Here is an 18403-nt window from a genome sequence, read left to right as displayed (position 1 = left end):
TTTTTCTTTCTTTGGCTTATTCTTTTATTGGATGAAAATGCTGTGATCATATTTAAGATTTGTATTTGAAGGCGTAGGAAAAGTTCCTTGAGGTCTAGATAACTTGCTTCTGGCTTGCCTCATCTCAAGGACTTTGGCTGTGCTTGAAGTTACCATGAACTAAGTTGGGTTCCATTTGGAAGTACAGTAGCTGTTCTGACTTACCTCCATGGATAACTATTCCATACCACGTTACTATAAAATGCCAGGAATAAGGTACTCTTGCTCTTTCTCTCTCTGGACTCTTTGCAATTTATTTCAAAGAGGTATTGCACTGTATCTTGACGAAGCAGTTAATAATAGTCCATGTTAATAACATGTGTAGACAAGATCTACGGTTATTTTTCTACCTAAAGTTTTGTAGTTAAATGATTTTCACAGATTTATGAAGCAGTATGAACACTACGGTTGTGTACAGTCTTGGCTTCCCTATCTCTGTCATGTCTTGTCTCTGTTCTCTAAGTTGGTGTCGAGCTCTCCCAAAGTTTCTCCATGGATTTGGTGTCCAGTCTCCAGGTTGTTACTCGGAGGAAGTGTAGCCATTCTCAGAGAGCTGTAACAGGAGGCCAGGCAGGCACGGGGGTGTTGTGTGTCCGTTTGGGTACTGTAGTTATTAACCTTGTGCTGTGTGTTCCTTTTGAAGTAGAAGTGCATGAGTTAGCGGTGTTCCTGTAGGATGTAGCTGTGCCCAGAATGTTCCCAGGCTGAAGTGTCGGCCCCTTTGTGTCTGTGAGCATCTCTCTGTTCGTTTTGCGTGGTCAGCCCTGGCAACGCTCAGCCGCTCCCACAGGAAGGCCTTGGGCAGTGTCACTGTGAGCTGGCACTGCTTGGAGAGGTTCCTCAAACCCTAATGGCTGCAACTGTGTACAGCCTTCCAAAACTCTTAATTACTGCCAGAGTAACAACACTCGTTTCTTACTCTCCTTAAAGCTCCAAGTTCCAGCTTTTTCATGTCTTCCCATCAACGTGGAGCTTTCTGCTCCACCCTGCCAAGGCATATTGTCTTTCTTGGGCAGTTTAAAGTGCAACAGTTGAAGTCCTGTTAAAGGACACGTCTGGAAAGGACATGAAAAGGCTTGTGACCAGGCTGAGTCACAGCATTAGAGCTGCAGATTACCAAAAGCTGTGCAGTGCAGAGCAGTAAGAAAAGGTTATTAAAATGGAAATAAATCCCACCACTAGTGGGATGGCCGATCCCATCCCGTGAGTCACAGAGCTGAACACTGAATTGGTTCTGATGTGCAGTGGCATTAACTCTGCATTCAGAACAGTTCTGAACGAAAATATACACCTATGCATTTATGCACCTTCCTTCCTTCCTTCCTCAAAGGTTCAAGTTAGTCTGAGGCTTATGGTCTGGCTGTTCACTGAAGATTTAAATGTGACCTAAACTCTCAAACAACAACCCCACAATGTATTTTTATGTTGATTTCAGAGAATAGTTGTTTCATATTTTTTTGATACATTATGAGTTATCTAGTAACAACATTCTAATCTTAGGTTTTGCTTCCCTTTTAGATCTAAAAATTTAACTGTGGTCTTGTCTTGTTCTCTTAAGATAATTGGTGCCTTTCCCTGACCTCTGCAGCTGTTATAAAAATACAGCTTCTGTGGAGTTCTGGATACCATTAAAGATTTGACTTGTGTTTGTGCATATTTCTAGTGCAGTTATCCTGAATGTGAGAAAAAAAAACCAATGTACATCTAAGAAAGTTTCAGTTCTAATGCACACTCTGTAAATCAAAATATATGGATAAAAAGCATGAACCATCATATAAACATCTCCATAACTTGTAATTATATGTAAACCAATGTTTTGTGCATATTTCTATACAGATTTTACAAAAAAAAAAAAAAAAAAGAAAAACAGAACAGTTCTGTGTACTCCAGGTACATTGATAAATACAAATATTTCAGGGTGTTTTCTGTGTTTACATGAATTGATTGTCAGCTGATGAAGACACCCCAAGTACTTGTTTCAGGCTGCCATGATGTGTTTGCTACTGTAACTGAAGCAGATTATCTTCCAAAGCATTTTAGGTTAGTTGGGTTTGGTTTTTTTAAACTAGAATAATTTGGTGTGTGTTAATCTGATTGGTTTAAGTGAACTATTTTCCAATAAAGCTAATATTTATGCAAAAAAAGCTTTAGAAATGCTCATCTCTCTAGGAAGCTTTAAGAGTTACTGCTGATAGTTTTTAGCACTGGAAAGGCAATAAAACTTTCAGCTTAAAGGGAAAAAAAAATGAGGGCAAGATGCTGAAAATGACTCATTAAAATGCAGAGACTGCCTGAGGTGAGGAACTTGCCTTGGTGCTGTGACACGGGGCCAGACTGTCCAGAGTCCATTTGTCAGTGGGTAAATGACGATTACTGATCCCAGACTCCCGAGGTGCTGGAAGGTGTGGCTAAACTTCTTCCTTCTCCCCCTTACTAGGTTTGTCTCCAGATGTCACAGAGCCGAATTGAGATGTTGGCGATAGCTCTTTAAAAAGCATCTTGGTGCCAAAAATCAGTAAAAGGGTAACCATCTCCATCTGCCCATCAGGAATGCACCTCTGCACTTCATTCCTTGAGATTGAATTCATTTTTAGGCTTTCAGCTTCAGGACATCCTTGCTTCATTGTCCAAGGATGTCCTTGTCAGCAGGGTTCCCTTGGGAAAAGGCTCGACCATTCCTTTGAGGGAATCATTTTTCAGGTCATTATCCCATGTACCATGTTCCTCAACTACCTAAAAGTCCCAGATTTCAAACCTACAAACCTGTGAGCACATTTTTTGTGCTCTAAGTGTGTACAGGGAAAGATGGGATTGAAGAGGGATATTTTGGAGGCTAAGATTATGGAAGAAAACAAGATACTCAGATTTTCACTTTCATTTACTCCCTGTGAGTTAAAAGTCACACAGCACTTTTTCCTGGGTGATCTCTTGGGTAATCTCTTCCCAGTCTCACCTAGGCAGGGGCCTGTTTTTTGGTTGTGAACACCCTTTAAATCTTAAATTCTTCTAATAGTCTCAGCTTTTCCTGAGTCTTGAAGTCTGCAGTCTCATGGATCCTGTGATTTCAGCAAAGATTATCAGGAAGAATGGGCCAATTTAACAACTGGAGTGGGGAGGGGAGTTAAAATTTTCCCTCAGTGTACATGTGCTGGAGAGCAGGCTCCAGCCCACTTCCTACCCCACTGATATTTGTGGCCCGATATGGCCAAAATTTGAGTATCCTCTACTATTTGGGGTAAATCAAGTTGCATTTGTCTTCTCAGGGTGCTGGGACACCAAAGTCTAGCTAAACATGAACCCTGTTAAAAAGTTTAAAATGCTACAAAAGCAATGAAAGTCAAGTGCTGAAACTTCAAAGTGGGTAAACCTAAATGGATTCTGTTGCACGTGGCTTCCAGCAGCACTCCAGACATGAGCTCACAGATTTAGCTGGACTCCAGCAGTAGCTCAGTGTTGGGACATGAATTTTGGAAAGTGCGTATGTTCTTGCTCTTAATCCAGCCCCAAACTTGGATTAAGAATTTTAGTTTTGCCTAAGTCTTGCATTTATCTAAGTTACTCCTCTAGAAGAACTGTGCTGGCACTTTACCAGAGCAAATATTTCCAGATGAGGAGCACTGCAGCCAGGGGAAGGGAAGAGGCCTCCTGGGGATAAAACAACCTTGCTGGGATGGCACACTGAGAGAATAAAGGTTAAGAGGAAAAACAAAGCCTGCAAGAGCAGGAGGCGGATGAGCTCTGTAACCAGGCCACTTACAGCTATTGTCTTCAGCTTGGAAGCTAACATTTAATTTAAAAGAATTCAATTTAGTCTCTAGTTTTAAAAAATTAAGAAGAATGTACGCAGTAAAAGGAATTAGGCTTTCAGTGTTCTGTTCTGCTCAAAAGCAGGAGTGAGTCAAGGTCACCCATGCTCTTCTGCTGTATTCCTTGAGCTTGGCATGTGACACCACGCTCCAGAAGGTCCCTTCTGCTGACTCTGGTGTTTACATGGGGCTGCACTCAGATCAGACAGCTGATTTGTCAGGAAAGCGATCTTTGAAGATGTTCTGGCAGCTCATTTTGAGTCTGCTACAAAAGTTACTGCAGGGCCTGAATAAGGAAGAAAGAGCAGGCAGAAAAGTGCAAATTCAAATCAGATGATGCAGATTGTAGAATGAGGTGTTCTATAATAACTGCAATAATCTTGGACACACAGAAGGGAGTACATCATCAAGTGAAAACTAACATGTAAATGCACAACATAAAACCCTCTGATCTAGCTTTTGAGGGACCTCAAGCTTTGAAATCGGTGCTGTAGAAGAGAAGGGTGGTCACTACATTAATTCAGGCAGGAGCACAACATAATTGCAATATTCTGGACTCCTTTTATTCTTCCATTATGAGTTAGTTCTCAGGCTAGCTGGAAGAGGTGAAACAACCAAAAAAGGCTTTACAGGGTCCAGTACCTCAGTGTTATTTTATTAACTAACCCAGTTAATGTGAATTAAAGTGACAGACAAGGAATCTATGTCTCCTGTAGACTCTCAAGTTAATTTTCTGTATTAGTTTAAATTAGTAAAAAGGAAATTTCAGCAGGCAATATTTATGAATAACTATCTTCATTGATAAACCTAACTTGGAAAGTATTTCAAAACCAAGCAGTGACAAGAACTCTGGGTGAAACATCATCATTCTAGTATATTCCTGACTTGCACTGTAGTTGTTCCCTACCTGTTGTTTACAGTAAATTGTCTCTTATTTTTAAACAGCAGGGGAATTTTCTGTCTTACTTTAACAAAGTGATGCCTTGAGGATTGTTTGGAGGTGAGCATTCTGTGGCCCTGGAGTGGGAGGTTACACACAACCACCATGGTGTTATCAGCCTAGATAAATATGCACATGGAATTAAAAAAAATAACCAGAACTGCATCTGCACAATGCCATCAGATTTATTTCAAGTGGAAGAAGTATGAGACAGCCACTAAGGAATTCAAAACAAATCCCCCTCCCCCCTTATTTGGTGATTCTATTTTACTTTCTACTAAACTATATTGCATCTGCATTGCGGCTATTAATAGATTTGGGTTTTTAATCCTGTGTGCAGGTCGGTAAACTCGAAGCGTTCAGAGTAACACACGGACTCACCACTGGGTGGTACTACAGAAATAAAAAATAGCGCTTAATACTCGGGAAGTGCCTACTTTGGGGAGAAAAACCAGCCAAGCTCTATCATGTGATCCATATTCCAGTTACATGTACCTGGGAGAGGGAGCAGGATTGAGGGATGGCAAAAAAAAAAAAAAAAAAAAAAAAAAAAAAAAAAAAAAAAAAAAAGAAGTTGGTAATGGCAAACAGATGTTTCCCTGAAAATTTGTCATCCACGGGGTTTGAAACCTCATTCAAAACCTATCCAAGATAGAGTAAACTAGCCGGTAGTTGTAACAGCATAAATTATGTATCCTCAATTAAAGTTTTTCGTTTATTTTGACCGTGTCTTTTATTTAGAAAAGGCTAATTCCAACCAGTCAGAGATGCCATTGCTCATTGTACAGAATAAATCACGGTCCAAGAAGGGGGGGCAAAAAAACCAGGGCAGAAAACTATGAGGTAAAAATAAATTCATTATTAGCAGAAAACGCTACCGTAGCCCTCCAAATGCCCCTTTTCGGGATCCGGGTCGGCGGCGCCCACAGGTGCCCCCGGCTCCCCTCAGCCGCGCTGGGCGGGAAGGAGATGGCGGCGGCTCTTCCGTCCCGCTCCCCGACGGCGGAAAACGCCAATAAACCACCCAAAAGACCTGGAAACCCGCCTGGAAGCCGGGAGCTTCCTCGCTACCGAGCTCGGCTTAGCGTGCTAAGCGCTCCCTTCAGGCGGGAGGTCCCCGAGACAGCCCGGCGAGCGCGGCAGGAGCGCGGCTCCAGGCACCGAGGGAACGGGGACGCCGGAGAAGCCGCTCCCACGTCGCTGTCACAGCGCCGGCGTGCGCGCGTTCCTGGCGGAGATTCCCGGCCGCGGGAGGCGGGAAGAGGGCAGGGAGAAGGGGAGAGGGCAGGGAGAGGCGCTTCCCGCCCTTCCCCGGGCGCGCGCCCAACCGCCGCCGCCGCCATTTTACCCTCCCGCCCCCTTTCCTCCTCCTCCCCGCTCGCCATCCCGCCGCTCGGAACCGCGGTGGGAAGGCGGGGCGAGAGGGAAAAGGGAGGAGGAGGGACTCGGCCACCTTCGCCTCCCCCTGCCTGGTCGGAAACTGCCGAGCGGCGCCCGAGCGCCCTGTCCCCCGCTTCGCTCCCGTCCCCTCCTCCTCCTCCTTCCCCCTCAGCAAAATGGCGGCGCGTGGAGTCCCTGGGAGCCAGTGAGTGACTCGGCTTCTCCTCCTCCTCCTCCTCCTCCTCCTCCTCCCCGCCGCTGCCGCCCGCCGCCGCCGCCACAGGCTCATTTGCATTGATCAGCCGCCCCGGATCCCAGACCGGCCCCTGCCTCTCCCCCCCCCCCCCCCTTCTCTTCCCATTCCTTCCCGCCCCCTCCCTCCCCTCCCCCCCGGTGACCCCCGCCCCGGCCCCCATCAATCATCAATCAGCAGCACCGAGCGGATCAATCAATGGTCGGGAGGAGGCGGCGGCGGCGGCTGCTGCTGTTAATGAACAATGTGTGAGAGCTGCGCCGAGCTGCTGGAGGTGTTAAATGAGAGTAAGTGCGGCCGCCCTCCCCCGCTTCCCTCCCCCCGGGCCGGGACCCCGCGGACCCTCCTCTGCACCGGGTTACAGCTCCGCTTCTCCTCCTTCCTCGCCTCTCCCCGCCCGCCTCGGGCCTCCCGTGCGCGGGGTTCCCTGTCTCCCCGGCCATGGAGGAGCTCCCTCCATGCCCTGCTCGGCGCTTCCTTCCCCCTTCCTTCCCCGCGGCCTGGGGCGGGCCCGCCGCCGCCGTGTCCCCGCTCCATCCCCCCTTTCCCTCGGGATCCGCATCCCCGGCAGCCGCGGCGAGGCCTGGCCGGACTGAGGAGCTGCCCGGGAGCCGCTCCGGGGGCAGCCGGGCCTGGGCTGGGTCCCTTTTAACCAGCAGCAGCAGCAGTAAAGGCGGCTCGAAGTGATCCTGCCTTCTCCTCCCTGTGCCTGGCCTCGGTACGCGGTGCAGGTGCTTTTCGGGCACCGATTCTCCCGAAGCTGTGAGGGAAGCGGCGCCTGGAGGAGCCTGGCTCGGCTTGGCGAGGTTGGGAAGGTGCTCCCGGGTGTTTGGCTTCGGGGGTGGTCTCTGGCTCCCTCCCGAAGTTTTCTCTTTTACGAGTGTTACCGGCAGGGTCGGAGGGGTGATACAGCAGGTGTTCCCCCCGCTGCCGCTGGAATCAGGAGCGTTAAGGGCACGAAATTCCCTGTAGGCCTCGTGTATCCCTTGGAACCTGCGCTCCGTGGCAGCCGAGGTACCTTCCCAGCTTCTCAGGAGCTCTGCCTCATGAACAAAGACCAAAAAAACACCATTTGTACGGATGCTGAGGAATTGAAACAACTTACCAGCTGAAGTTTGTGATTAGTGGGAAGTTTAACTATCTTGGATCTTGAACATGGCATTTTTCCTGGTTACACTGCAAATCCTGTTCCAGGAGAGTGGAGCACAGAATGCTGCCTAGGACAGGGTTTGGGTAGAGTTGTCCTCACTCTCCTGAGGCCCACTTCCATGTGCAGTTTGTTCTTCCTTAGGATCCTACAGTGCTTGAATGTTGGCTTCTTTCTTGCTGGGGAAATAGAATATTCAGTGGTGGCCAGCTTTGAGAAGTAAAAATGTAGGTGTAAAAGTAACTTTCAGGAGAGTTCAGAGGCTGGAATAAGTCAGATTATGTTGCTATTACACACCAAATGGTTATTTAAACAGTAGGTTCAACATAAGACTGAATTATCGATGGTATATGATAGCTTCTTGTTGGAAGAGAAAACTTCAGTTGCTTTGAATGGATTGATAAGTAATCATTGCTTAAACTTTATTGGGATTGGTATGATCATGTAGAAAAAAGTTGCAACATTAAATTTGATATTTCAAGGAATCCCTGAAATTCCAGTATGAATTGATTTTTACAGGTGTTTTAAGGTATTTGGGATTGATGTAGACAGGTATTTCCCTACAGATAAAGCAAGGTCTTCAATCACTTTAACAATTCTTTTCTTATATAGATATATAGATATATATATAGCAAACTGGGGTATGGATAATTTAATGGTTCTGCATTATACAAGATATATCTCTGCTATTAAGTAGAAGGAAATATGTATTTGAAAGTCAAAATCTATTAGGAAAATTCCGAAGTACTGCTGCTATGTAGTTAATTTCCAAAAATGCTGTTTAAGTAACATTAGGTTTGGCCTTCCCTTCAGAGAAAGAAGCACACTGAAATTCACCAGAACTGTTTGGTGTGTGTGTGTTTGGATACAAAGACATGTGATGGTACTCCCTTCTCACTGGATGAGACTGAGCTGTGAGGGAGGGATGGTTTCTTTTGTAACTTCCAGTTGAGTTATTTGTGTTCCTTAAGTAATAATGAAAGGTACATAATACAAAAATGATGTCAAGCCTCGGTTTTTTAAAACACTGCAGCAGAAATGAAAAGTGGTAGTAAAGAATGAGGTCATGCCCGAAATGTGTGAGCCACAGGCTGCCAGCAGTTTCCTTTGCTGCCCACGGAGCATTTGGGAGCAGCTCTGCACCGGAACTACCCAAGCAGGGTTTTCAGAGAGGTCCAGGAAACAGCATCTCCTTGCTTTACAATCTTCTTGCTAAACAAAACGTTTTTACATGGCCACACACTGGCTTTTGTCTTCATTTGCTTTAATGTTTACAGAATATAATTTGGTATCAATTGCATGACAGGTGACTTGGAAAGGGAGTTGACAGCAGCTCTCAACGTGGTGTTTGGGAAGGAACACGTGGGAAGCTCCTGTTTTCTTCCTAAGAGGTTACCAACTGATGGGTGAAACTGAGCAGCTCTGCCAACAAACAGGCATATTTTTATCAGAAGCATATTAGTTCCACTGCAAACTGCTACAGTATTAACCCACACCCCATAACAGTGTGCAGAGCTAGGGATTTCGTCCAGCAGCAGTGACCTTTGTGTAGGCCCAGGGTTATGTCCTGGGAAGACTCCAGGTCCTCAGGCCTGGTTTTGTTACAGGCAGTCAATGGTCCCGGGTCTGTGGCACTCAGGGGCTGCCTGAGGTGCTGAACTGGAAACCTGTGGATTGAAAAGCTTATTTTTTTGGCCAAAGGTGTGGAAGTGTGCATGTATATATTTAACAGATATTGCTGTGCTTAAGCACGAGAAGCAGGCAATATTCTGTGGGTAGAATCAGCAGTGTTGGTTTTTTTGGTATATATTTCTTTTTCTTCTCTTGCAGCATCTTGATTTTCAGCATTTGATCTGCATGTTAGACCCAGTAAATTCCCTGATCTTGAAGTTAGTTCCTGAGAAGAAGTAGTAATTTCAAGTTATGATTTGATCCAGGAACTCAGTAAAATGCAAATTCCCCTATGAAATGCCCAGACTTTAGAGGAGTTTTTGCACAGTAAGACAATCTGTTCAATCAGAGCAAACAGTCTTAATTTCTCACTGTAGGTTTCTTAGCATCATTTACATTATCCCAGGCAAGGTTTAATAGGAGTGAAGTCTATAAAGAGTCTGATTTTTCTGTAATTAATCTTCCACAATATAAACATTTTTAGTAGCCTTTATTAGAAGAAAAAAGGGAAGACACAATGGGCTGTTTTTTAAGATAAGGCCACTTATTTACAAAAGGCTTAAGAACAGATTCTCATGGCATTAATTATAGGGGCTCATTTAAATGTGCACAGATTTTACAGGAAAAGTGCATTGAGGACATTCTGTGCTTTTATGTTAATTTACAGCATTCTGTATCCCAAAATGAACCCTGATATACTTTGCATTCCTTGGTTTCTTTGGATGCCAGGTCTTGTCAATCTAGGAGGGTTTATATTGAGTTTCATTTGTTCTTGAGTAATATTTACATTTCTGTGCTGTCCAGAGGCCCTGATCAGAACAGCTCTGTTTTGCTGGGCACTGCACAGATACCCAGATAATCTTAACCCTAAAGTGAGCCAGAAAATACAGAAATGGAGCATCAGAGGTGGGCTTTGCTGTCTCAGGTCTCTTACAGGAGTTCTGCAGGTTGCTGTGTCCCACCTGGAGCCATGGGCATAGTGTGAGCTGCCTGTAGGTTGATGCCATCCCTGTGGAGGCTTCACTCCCAAGTCTTGAGGATGTGGTGCTCCGTGCTGTTTGTTGAGTGCAAGACTGTCCTTGTGTGCCTGGGAGTGCCTCTTCTTAGCTGAAAGTGCCAGTCTGGTTCTCAGACCAGTCCTGAGTCAGCGTCCTCACAGTCCTGGCCATGGCGTGTCCCAGAGAGCCCAGCTCAGCTTGGTTGCCTACGAGGCTTCCCTTTGGGACTGCAGCTGATCTTGATGTGTGTTGACTTAAAACCCCGTAGATGATTTTGGTTTAGGTTTGGTTTGTTCTTCTTGTTTGGTTTGGGTTTTATGAAAGTAAGAAACAAAGATTACAACATGGAAAAATAGGTTTTATTATGTAGTGGCAGCCGTGGTTTTAGGTTACCTTGGTAGGCCTCGGTTATTCCCAGTTCTTGGTTTCTGGGAACAAAGTTTGTTTTCTTCCCAGCATTCTGCTTCACTTTTTTCAATTACTACCTCTTTAGCCTGTTTTTTTTTCCCAATCATCTCTAAAATCTTATAGAATCAGTTCACACTGATGATTAGAGCCTTCTAGATGTTTTTCTACTATGCCAGCTTGCAGGCTGTCTTTCACCTTATGTTTTCTCTTTAGTAAACCAGAAAAATAAAAAACCCCAAGGACCAACCCAAAACACCCCCCCAGTTTACTGAAGCACAGGAGATGAATGTGGACTCACACTGTTGTTTTCTGTCTGTTATCACTGTCAGCTGGCCTGCAGAACTGCTCCCAGAATGATCAGGTCCATAAAACCCTTGAGGTACTGGAGTGCTTTACTGTTTGTGTAGTTTCAGGATATCCCTGTATTTGGATGCTGGAGATTCTTGGCTTGACTCCTTGTCATGTTGTTCTGGCATGTAGGAGGTACAAAGAGTAGCCTTGGAGGTTGGGTGAGGGTATGTTTACCTTGAGGTAGGTGAGAAATTGTACTCCAAAACATTGCAGCATTCAGTTTGCTCCTTGGGATCTGGAGAGGATCAATATTTTATGCTGTGAGAACTCAAATATTGAGGATGTGTTATAAAATTATTACAAATATTGCATCATTAACATCACTTGGTCTCCAAGAGCTGCTCTCACTTGTTCAGTGGTTACCTGTAAACTTCAGGATTGATTATTCGATTACCTCTAGTGTTTTGTGCAGATCTAAAGTTTCATTTGGCTGTTTGATGATTCCTCTTGTGCAAAACTGTAGAAATTGTCTCTGTTGCATGGCTTTTTTCTTTCCTTTTTTTTCCCTGCGTTTTTTAAAAGATTCATCTTTTTTTCCCCCCTTAAATGATATTTCCATGTTCAGAACCTCTGCAGAGATGCCATGGAGGATTTATTGGGGTAACTGCCCAACCTTATAGATCTTTGCTGTCTCCTGTTGAAGAAAAGAAAGTCACTTGTTTATAACACTGAAATTCAGTAATTTTTTCTTGTTTACTTTTGGCTTTGACCCTTTTTAAGGCAATGAGCCGCCAGGCTTAAAGGAAAATGAAAAGAACCTTTTATTTATAGCAGTACTGCCAAATTGCAGTTGTGGATTGTGCTGAGGTGCTACTCCAAATGAACTGGAGTAAACAGAGGCAAAAAATGGAAGGAGGAACTTGTATCCTTGATAATTGTGAACTTTCTAAAGTGAAAGGGAAGGTGACACTAAGACAAAGTTGTTTTGTTTGTAGTTGTAAAGCAATTGAAGGAAAAGCTCTGTGACTTTCGTAGCTAAAAGGCTTCTATTTTTGGAAAGATATTTCAGCTTTTGTTCTGTACAATTATTTCGGTTCATGTTACTTGATGTGATCAGAAACGATTTTGTCCTGAGACTTTTCCTGTTCAGGCTGCTGCAAACTGGTTCCTTCTCATTGCTCAAGCCACTTGATCAGTGATGCTGAAGACGAGTTATGTAAATCCCATTCTGCTGAGTTTTGTTGTGAGTTACAGACCATTGACGAGTATTTACTGAAATGCTTCTCTTTGTATATAGGGAAATCTTCTGTTGGATAAGTACTTGGAACAATATCCTTAAAGCCACGAGGCTCTACCACTGTGGAGTGGATTAGTTAGTGGATAACTTCAAGGAAAATGAAGAGAGCAAGAGAGGAAAAGAAAAGCATCCCTTGCTTCATGTTCAAAAGATACTTGATCAGTGTAGAGCTAGAAGTCATCGTGTTTCCCGTGTAGGAAATCTTCCTGTGTGATTATTCTTCTGATGTGTTTGGTGCCATATTGCTTTCCCTCCACAAGGGTAGTTTTCAAGTCACCCAAGTCTCAAGCAATTCCTGAGCCAAGTCCAAGGTAATGTGTTTTAGGCTGTCTGGGATGTTGTTGGTGTCAGTTCTTCTACCAGAGCCGCTCTTGGGGCTGTCCTTGGATACAGAGGTGGTGCAGAGTGTAGTGGGGCACTACAGATGCTTGGGCTCAGTGTCACTCTGGGGTTCAGGGGGCAGGATCTTGGAGAGCAGACCTGGCTCCATTTCCCTCGGCCTGCCTTGGAGGTGATGCCTTGGTTTTGGGAGATTGATGGTTTTGTCTGCCATGGAGACGCTTCAGGCCATTATGAGCCTCGCCCATTCTTTTAATTCATAGAATTCCTTTTTGCTTCTTTTTTCTTCCATGTTAAACAGTAAAATTGCTGATCCAGACTTTCTGTGTTACAGGTTTTAACTCCTTGCTGCTTGATTTCTCCATGTCACTGCAGTTTGCTCCCGTCTTCCTGTGTTCAACTGACACTGAGTCAGAAAAGCAAATCCTGGAATCGTGTTCTGTGTCCAAGTGATGAGCAGGCTGTGATTTGGCATTTAAGTGATTGGGAGGGAAGAGCAATGTTTACTTCTTGGTTCCTTTTATTGGATCTGTTTACTTCTTTGAGTTCTTTTCAGGTAGCTAATAGGGGTTTCTGTAGCCCAGGCTACACCTTTGTAGTTGTCTGGATGCTGGGACAATGTGAAAAAGATTCTTACCATCCTCAGGAGCAAGTGGTTGTGCTGATTACTCAGTGCTGCTCATAGTAACAGCATGCTGCAATTAAACAGAGTTGTGGCCATTTAATTTCTGCTGTTTAAGCTGATATTGAGGTGATTTCTTCTTTCATTTTGTGCAGCAAATTGGCAATTTCTTGAAAATGTGAAGAGGTGAGAAGCCGTTCTTTCCACTTTGTTCCTTTCCTTGTATGGGAATTGATTTGCAATCTGAATGCTAAACATGGACATGCAACTGTGAGGATTTCTGTGGTGTTCTTATCACTTAGTAAAAATATCCAGCTCGTTTGTAGATTTGCAAAGTTTTATTTCTGGAATTGTTCAGATCCAGTGCGTCTGATGGATGGTGAGCTTCTCAAGGGAGCTCTGGTGCAAGTGCATTGCAGTTCTGTGCATTTGTATGGAACTGCTCATGAGATTTAGTGCTGGAACAACCGGTGGAAGAAGTTGAAACTAGTCAGAAAAAATCCTTGTGGAAAATGCACCTTTGTGAGTTGACCTTTATTCAGCTAATTTGTAGAAGGGCTGTAAATAAGACTTGAGAAACCTGTGACAATTGAGACTTGGTTTCTAGATCAGCATCCCTGCAGACCATTGGTTCCCATCAAGGAGGTGAGTGGCAAAACTTCTTTTGCCTTTTTCCATGCTTTCCACACATTGAAGAAGCCTCCAGTTCATTGCACTGACTTCCACTTGAGAGTTTTAAATCTATGTAATTGTGTATAGAAGCAGGAGATACATGCTTTATGCTGTGCCACTACAGTTGTTCAACAGTCATTGTCTTTATCTTTCTATTGTGCTTCCCAGGTCATTTTGGGGGGATTTGATAAATTTTATTAAGAGTTTAATTTCATCTTTAGGAAGTGTTCAGTTGCCTATTTATTATTCTGTGACATGTAATTATTAAATTCTTCATCATTTAGGTTTCAGTACAAGCCCCATGGTTTTCACCAGCAGTAAAATTACTTTTAAGTGGGTGTGAATTGAAAAACAGAGTCATTTTCTGCCAGTAGTTTCTGTTCTTTGCAGATCTCTTCACCAGATTTCATTCTGAACTCCGTGGGCATCAACAAAACTGACAGTGCTTTCACTTCTGTGCTCTATCTGCTTGGAGAAGCTGTGAACAGTGCTGGAAATGGACAGTGGCATGTTTGGGAGGGCAGCTCCAGAAAAGCTGTAGAGGGGCCAGAATATCAATATCTACTGAGGAATTTGGGAAATGGGCTGTCTGTGAAAGGCTTGTGTAGCACAGTTTATCCACCCTTGTCAGGCACCTGTGTTCTGGACAGGAGGTGCATGGTGGGATTACACTCTGGGCTCACAGTCAACAATTGGTACAAGATATTGAAAACTTTATTTTTTCCTTCTTGGAACTTATGGGATAACACTGGGGAGTGTGAGCTCAAAAGCTTGATAAAAGTAAGTTCTCCTGCTTAGTTGAAGGACAGTCAGTGAAGTAAATCCTTGTCTGTGTTGGCTGGTCTCTGACTTCTTTCACAGTTAACAACAAACTGTTGCTGGTTTACTTAAAGGTGAACTATTTTTTCCTCTAAACTACTTTTTTTCCTTAATATATGACGTGAAACTTGAATACCACAGTATTTCAAGTCACAGGTGTCAGTGCTTGATCTGCTGATGTAATATTTAGAGTAGATGCAGTCTGATCAAGCTGATCAGAAATTGAAATCAGTTTCCATCAGTGTCTTGGAAACTTGATGGTCTGAACAACAGTGCCAGTTTGAGTCTTTCCAGAGTGACTTGGATTTGAACTCTGTGTAGCCATAGCTACAGATACTGCCCCATGTGTACTTGCTGAAATGAGACCTGTAAAAACATTTGTTTATATCAAAATGGCATCTGTAAATACATTTTCTGGTTGTGGGGGATGCTTGTCAGGAAACTTCACTGCTGTCTTGGATGTACTTGTATAGACCCCATGCATTGCCTTCAGCCATCTCTTACTTTTTATTTCTCTTATTTCTTTCAATCCATCATCTTCTAAAAATTATATGTTTTAGCCAGCAAATTACCTAATACATTGTGTGTTTGAGAGATTTACTAAATACAGATTATCAGGCACAAAGGAATGCAAAATTTGAGTGTGTATCTGAAAGACAGTGACTTTATTGCTTGCCTATCCTTCCTCAGGATTTTATTGTCCTTTCTGAATGAGTGTTGCTTGCACCTGTGCTGATGGAAACAAATAAAGCCTTGGAGTTCAAATGCTGAGCAAGCTCTTCCTGGGCTTTCAATGAACTGCCTGAAGCTCCATTGAGGATAATGACCCATTGCCCATTTACCTCTCATCTCCTTGTTTAAGGAGGCTTAAATATACTTTGTAAGAAATGAATTAATCATATTTGCCTCTCACAGATTTTGTCCCTGAAACCTGGAGCACAGTCATTACATGCTTTTGTTGTAAATCTACTGGTAATCTGTTGCTTCTTATGGGCCAGGGTGGCTCAGTCGTGGGCCTTTTCTTTCTGGTTGTGGGGGAAGGCTGCTGTTGTTGTCTGAAACTGATTCACAGCGTGCCAAGTAGTACAGCTGAACTAATTTGCAAAGTTCTCTCTTGAAAATAGAATGCTTCCTGGAGTAGGTATTTTAATTTTTGCATTCCTTGCTACTTCTAATTAAGACTAATAGAAAACCTCTTTAGTTTTTGGAACCTTGTTCATGTAATTAAATCTTTGTTTTACTTACGAAGTAGTTTGATAGACTGAGTTCTATGTCTTCACCTTAAAGGAGTATTTTAAAAGAAGTCCAGAGCTGGAGTATTAGACAAAAATTATTCAAACACAGAGTCATTCAAGTACTGATACATTATGTTATTGAAAGGAAAGAATGCAAGTACTCTCTTGTAAACTGAAAGCAAGCAATCCTTTATCTGAGCAGTAGTTTTGGCAGTGTCGGTGTCAGCCCTAGCTTTGAAATTTACCTTGGGATAATTAGTGATATGCTAGGAAATGCTGGAATTATGCAGTGCTTGTCCAATCCTACACTGATGCCTTAAGAAACTTGCAGTGGCTGTTGTCAAAATATTATGATGGGCAGCCTGACTTTCCACATCTAGTATGTGTTTTGGTGATGTCAGGCAGACTTGATTGTGGAAATACTGCCTAAATTGAGATGGTTTTTTTGGTTTTGTTTTGTTGTTTTTTTTCTTAATTAAAAGAGGAACTATGACGACTTCAATATAAAGAAAAAAACCACAGTCTTCCCAGAATTGTAACATCTTGGAGTCAAAGACAATTCACAATCCTGAGTTAAAATAGGACTCTGGAATAAGACTGCTACTTTTTTTTTTTTTTTTTTTTTTTCCCCTGTTGCTAAACTCCAATGAGTGGCACAGATGCTTTGAAATTGCTTTTTGGGGTTTTTTTCCTTAGTAATATGTAACTTGCCTTTCCCTGGAGAAGGAGGACTGCAATATCTTGTCTGCTGAGAATTCCAAGATAACAGAAGCATTAGAAGGTGCAGAGATCCCACAGATCCTTCAGACTCCTTCTGTCTGATATGATTGACATGGAACCAGTGCTGATGAACGCTCCTGGGCCCAGGCTCAGCCCTGCTGTAACTGCCAGGCTTCCATGGAAATGCAGCAGCCTGGACATCCCACTGGCTGGGAGCAGCTTTGTACATTCCTGCTGTGCTGTGCTGGGCCCGGGGAGCCCTCTCAGAAGCTGGGGGTATGAAAAGGACAATGTGGAGACTCCTGGAGACTCTTCTTGGGCCAGCAGAGCCAGAGCAAGGTGCAGTTTGGCCCAGTTTATTCCATTCCCAGCCAGATACTCCACAAGCTGGTCTTACCCCATTTCCTACTGGTGTTTGATCAGAAAGGCTGTATGTGCATTACACAGTGTTTAACTGATGGAAGCACATTCTGCTCTTTGAACCTTTGATGGGAGTCTCCTCCTTCTCTGTATCCATGCCACTCTGTGCTGCATGGGATACTGCTTGTTCCTCAGTCCTTGGCATAATCCAACCTGAATTATGTATTTCACATTCCCATTTTATCCAGGCCAGATTTCCACTGTTAGGCATTCTTGGATTCAGTATTGGTGAACTTGGAGCTGGGGCTCATTGAGTGGGAACAGTGTGAGTTTACACGGTGTAGCAACTTGGGCTTGGCTTTGTGTAGAAGGTGCAGTGCTGCTGCTGGACCTGGCGTGGCTTGTGCTGTTTTACACTTGAGATGCTGTATCTAAGAGTTTATTTAGATTGTAGTTGACTGGGGTAGTTCTGGGTAGACCCAGCTCCAGTGTGCTGGGTATATCTGGGTATCGTCTGCTCGTTAGCATTTAACTGCATTTAAAACAGTGTGGAACTGTTACTGGAAGCAGTGCCTGTGGCAAGTTCTCTTTGGGAAGGTGAAAGTTGTCAGATGCTCTTAAGGACAGCTGTTGGCTTAGGTAGACTTCTGCAGCCATTCTAAAGGGGGCATTTTAACCCAAAGCAAACGTGACCTAGCATGATGAAAACTTTAGGGTGGCATCACTCCTGCAAGGTGCCAATTCTTCAATTTCATACAGCTGCCCAGAGCCAGCTGCTGCTGTTTTGCTCCAGACTGCATTAACTTACTATGATTAAAGGAGAACAGGTGTTTGCTGGAGAAGATAAGGGAGGTGGGATGGGAAGGGAAATGTAGAGATTGAAAGAGAGAACTCGCTGGTGTTTGCAGAGAAACAGGAGATAAAAGGTAGCGGTTACCTGAGGTCAGCTGATTTCCCTGTTCTGGTGAATTTGTATCTTAGAAATGCTGTCTGGTTGATGAACATACCAAGGCTTGTTCTGCTCTTTGTGCAACTGTGCTGTGCATTGGAATACTGAATTAGAATTCCTTAGGTGCTTCTGATCTCATGGCAGCTGTGAGGAATTACTCAGGTGCTGAATAACCAGCAGATGACATTGGGGACACCAGTTGTAACTGCTTTTTCCTTATTCTTTTGAGTAGCTCCTGTATTTCCATTCCTGAGAACACAGTATTGTTTAGACTTGCAAACCTTTGTCAGATTTGTTGAAATTGCCTTTGTTCAAAAGTTTGTCTCTGACACAAGTACAGTTTGGTTTTTTTAAGGAAATGAGACTCTTAAAGTTGCTAATTCCTGTCCTTAAGCCATTATGTTGTCTTCACGATATTTGTGTTTTAATATTTGTATACTTCATAGTCAAAATCTTG

The 18403-nt window shown here is 43.6% G+C and overlaps 1 protein-coding gene across 14 annotated transcripts in view; it reads left to right on the top strand.

The window, feature by feature from the left end:
- The first annotated feature begins 6215 nt into the window (after positions 1–6215).
- The window catches only part of USP34 (ubiquitin specific peptidase 34), a 111827-nt gene continuing 99639 nt past the window's right edge, over positions 6216–18403 (top strand). For all 14 annotated transcript variants that reach the window (XM_082276605.1, XM_082276607.1, XM_082276611.1 and 11 more), the window contains exon 1: positions 6216–6705. In XM_082276605.1, the coding sequence (XP_082132731.1) occupies positions 6663–6705 (43 nt within the window). In that variant the 5' untranslated portion in view covers positions 6216–6662. The remainder of the gene's footprint in view (positions 6706–18403) is intronic.

Source organism: Coloeus monedula (genome assembly GCF_965178545.1).
Source record: "Coloeus monedula genome assembly, chromosome: 2".
NCBI lineage: Eukaryota > Metazoa > Chordata > Aves > Passeriformes > Corvidae > Coloeus > Coloeus monedula.
Note: the sequence above shows the minus strand (reverse complement) of the source record. Positions and strands in the feature narration are given on the sequence as shown.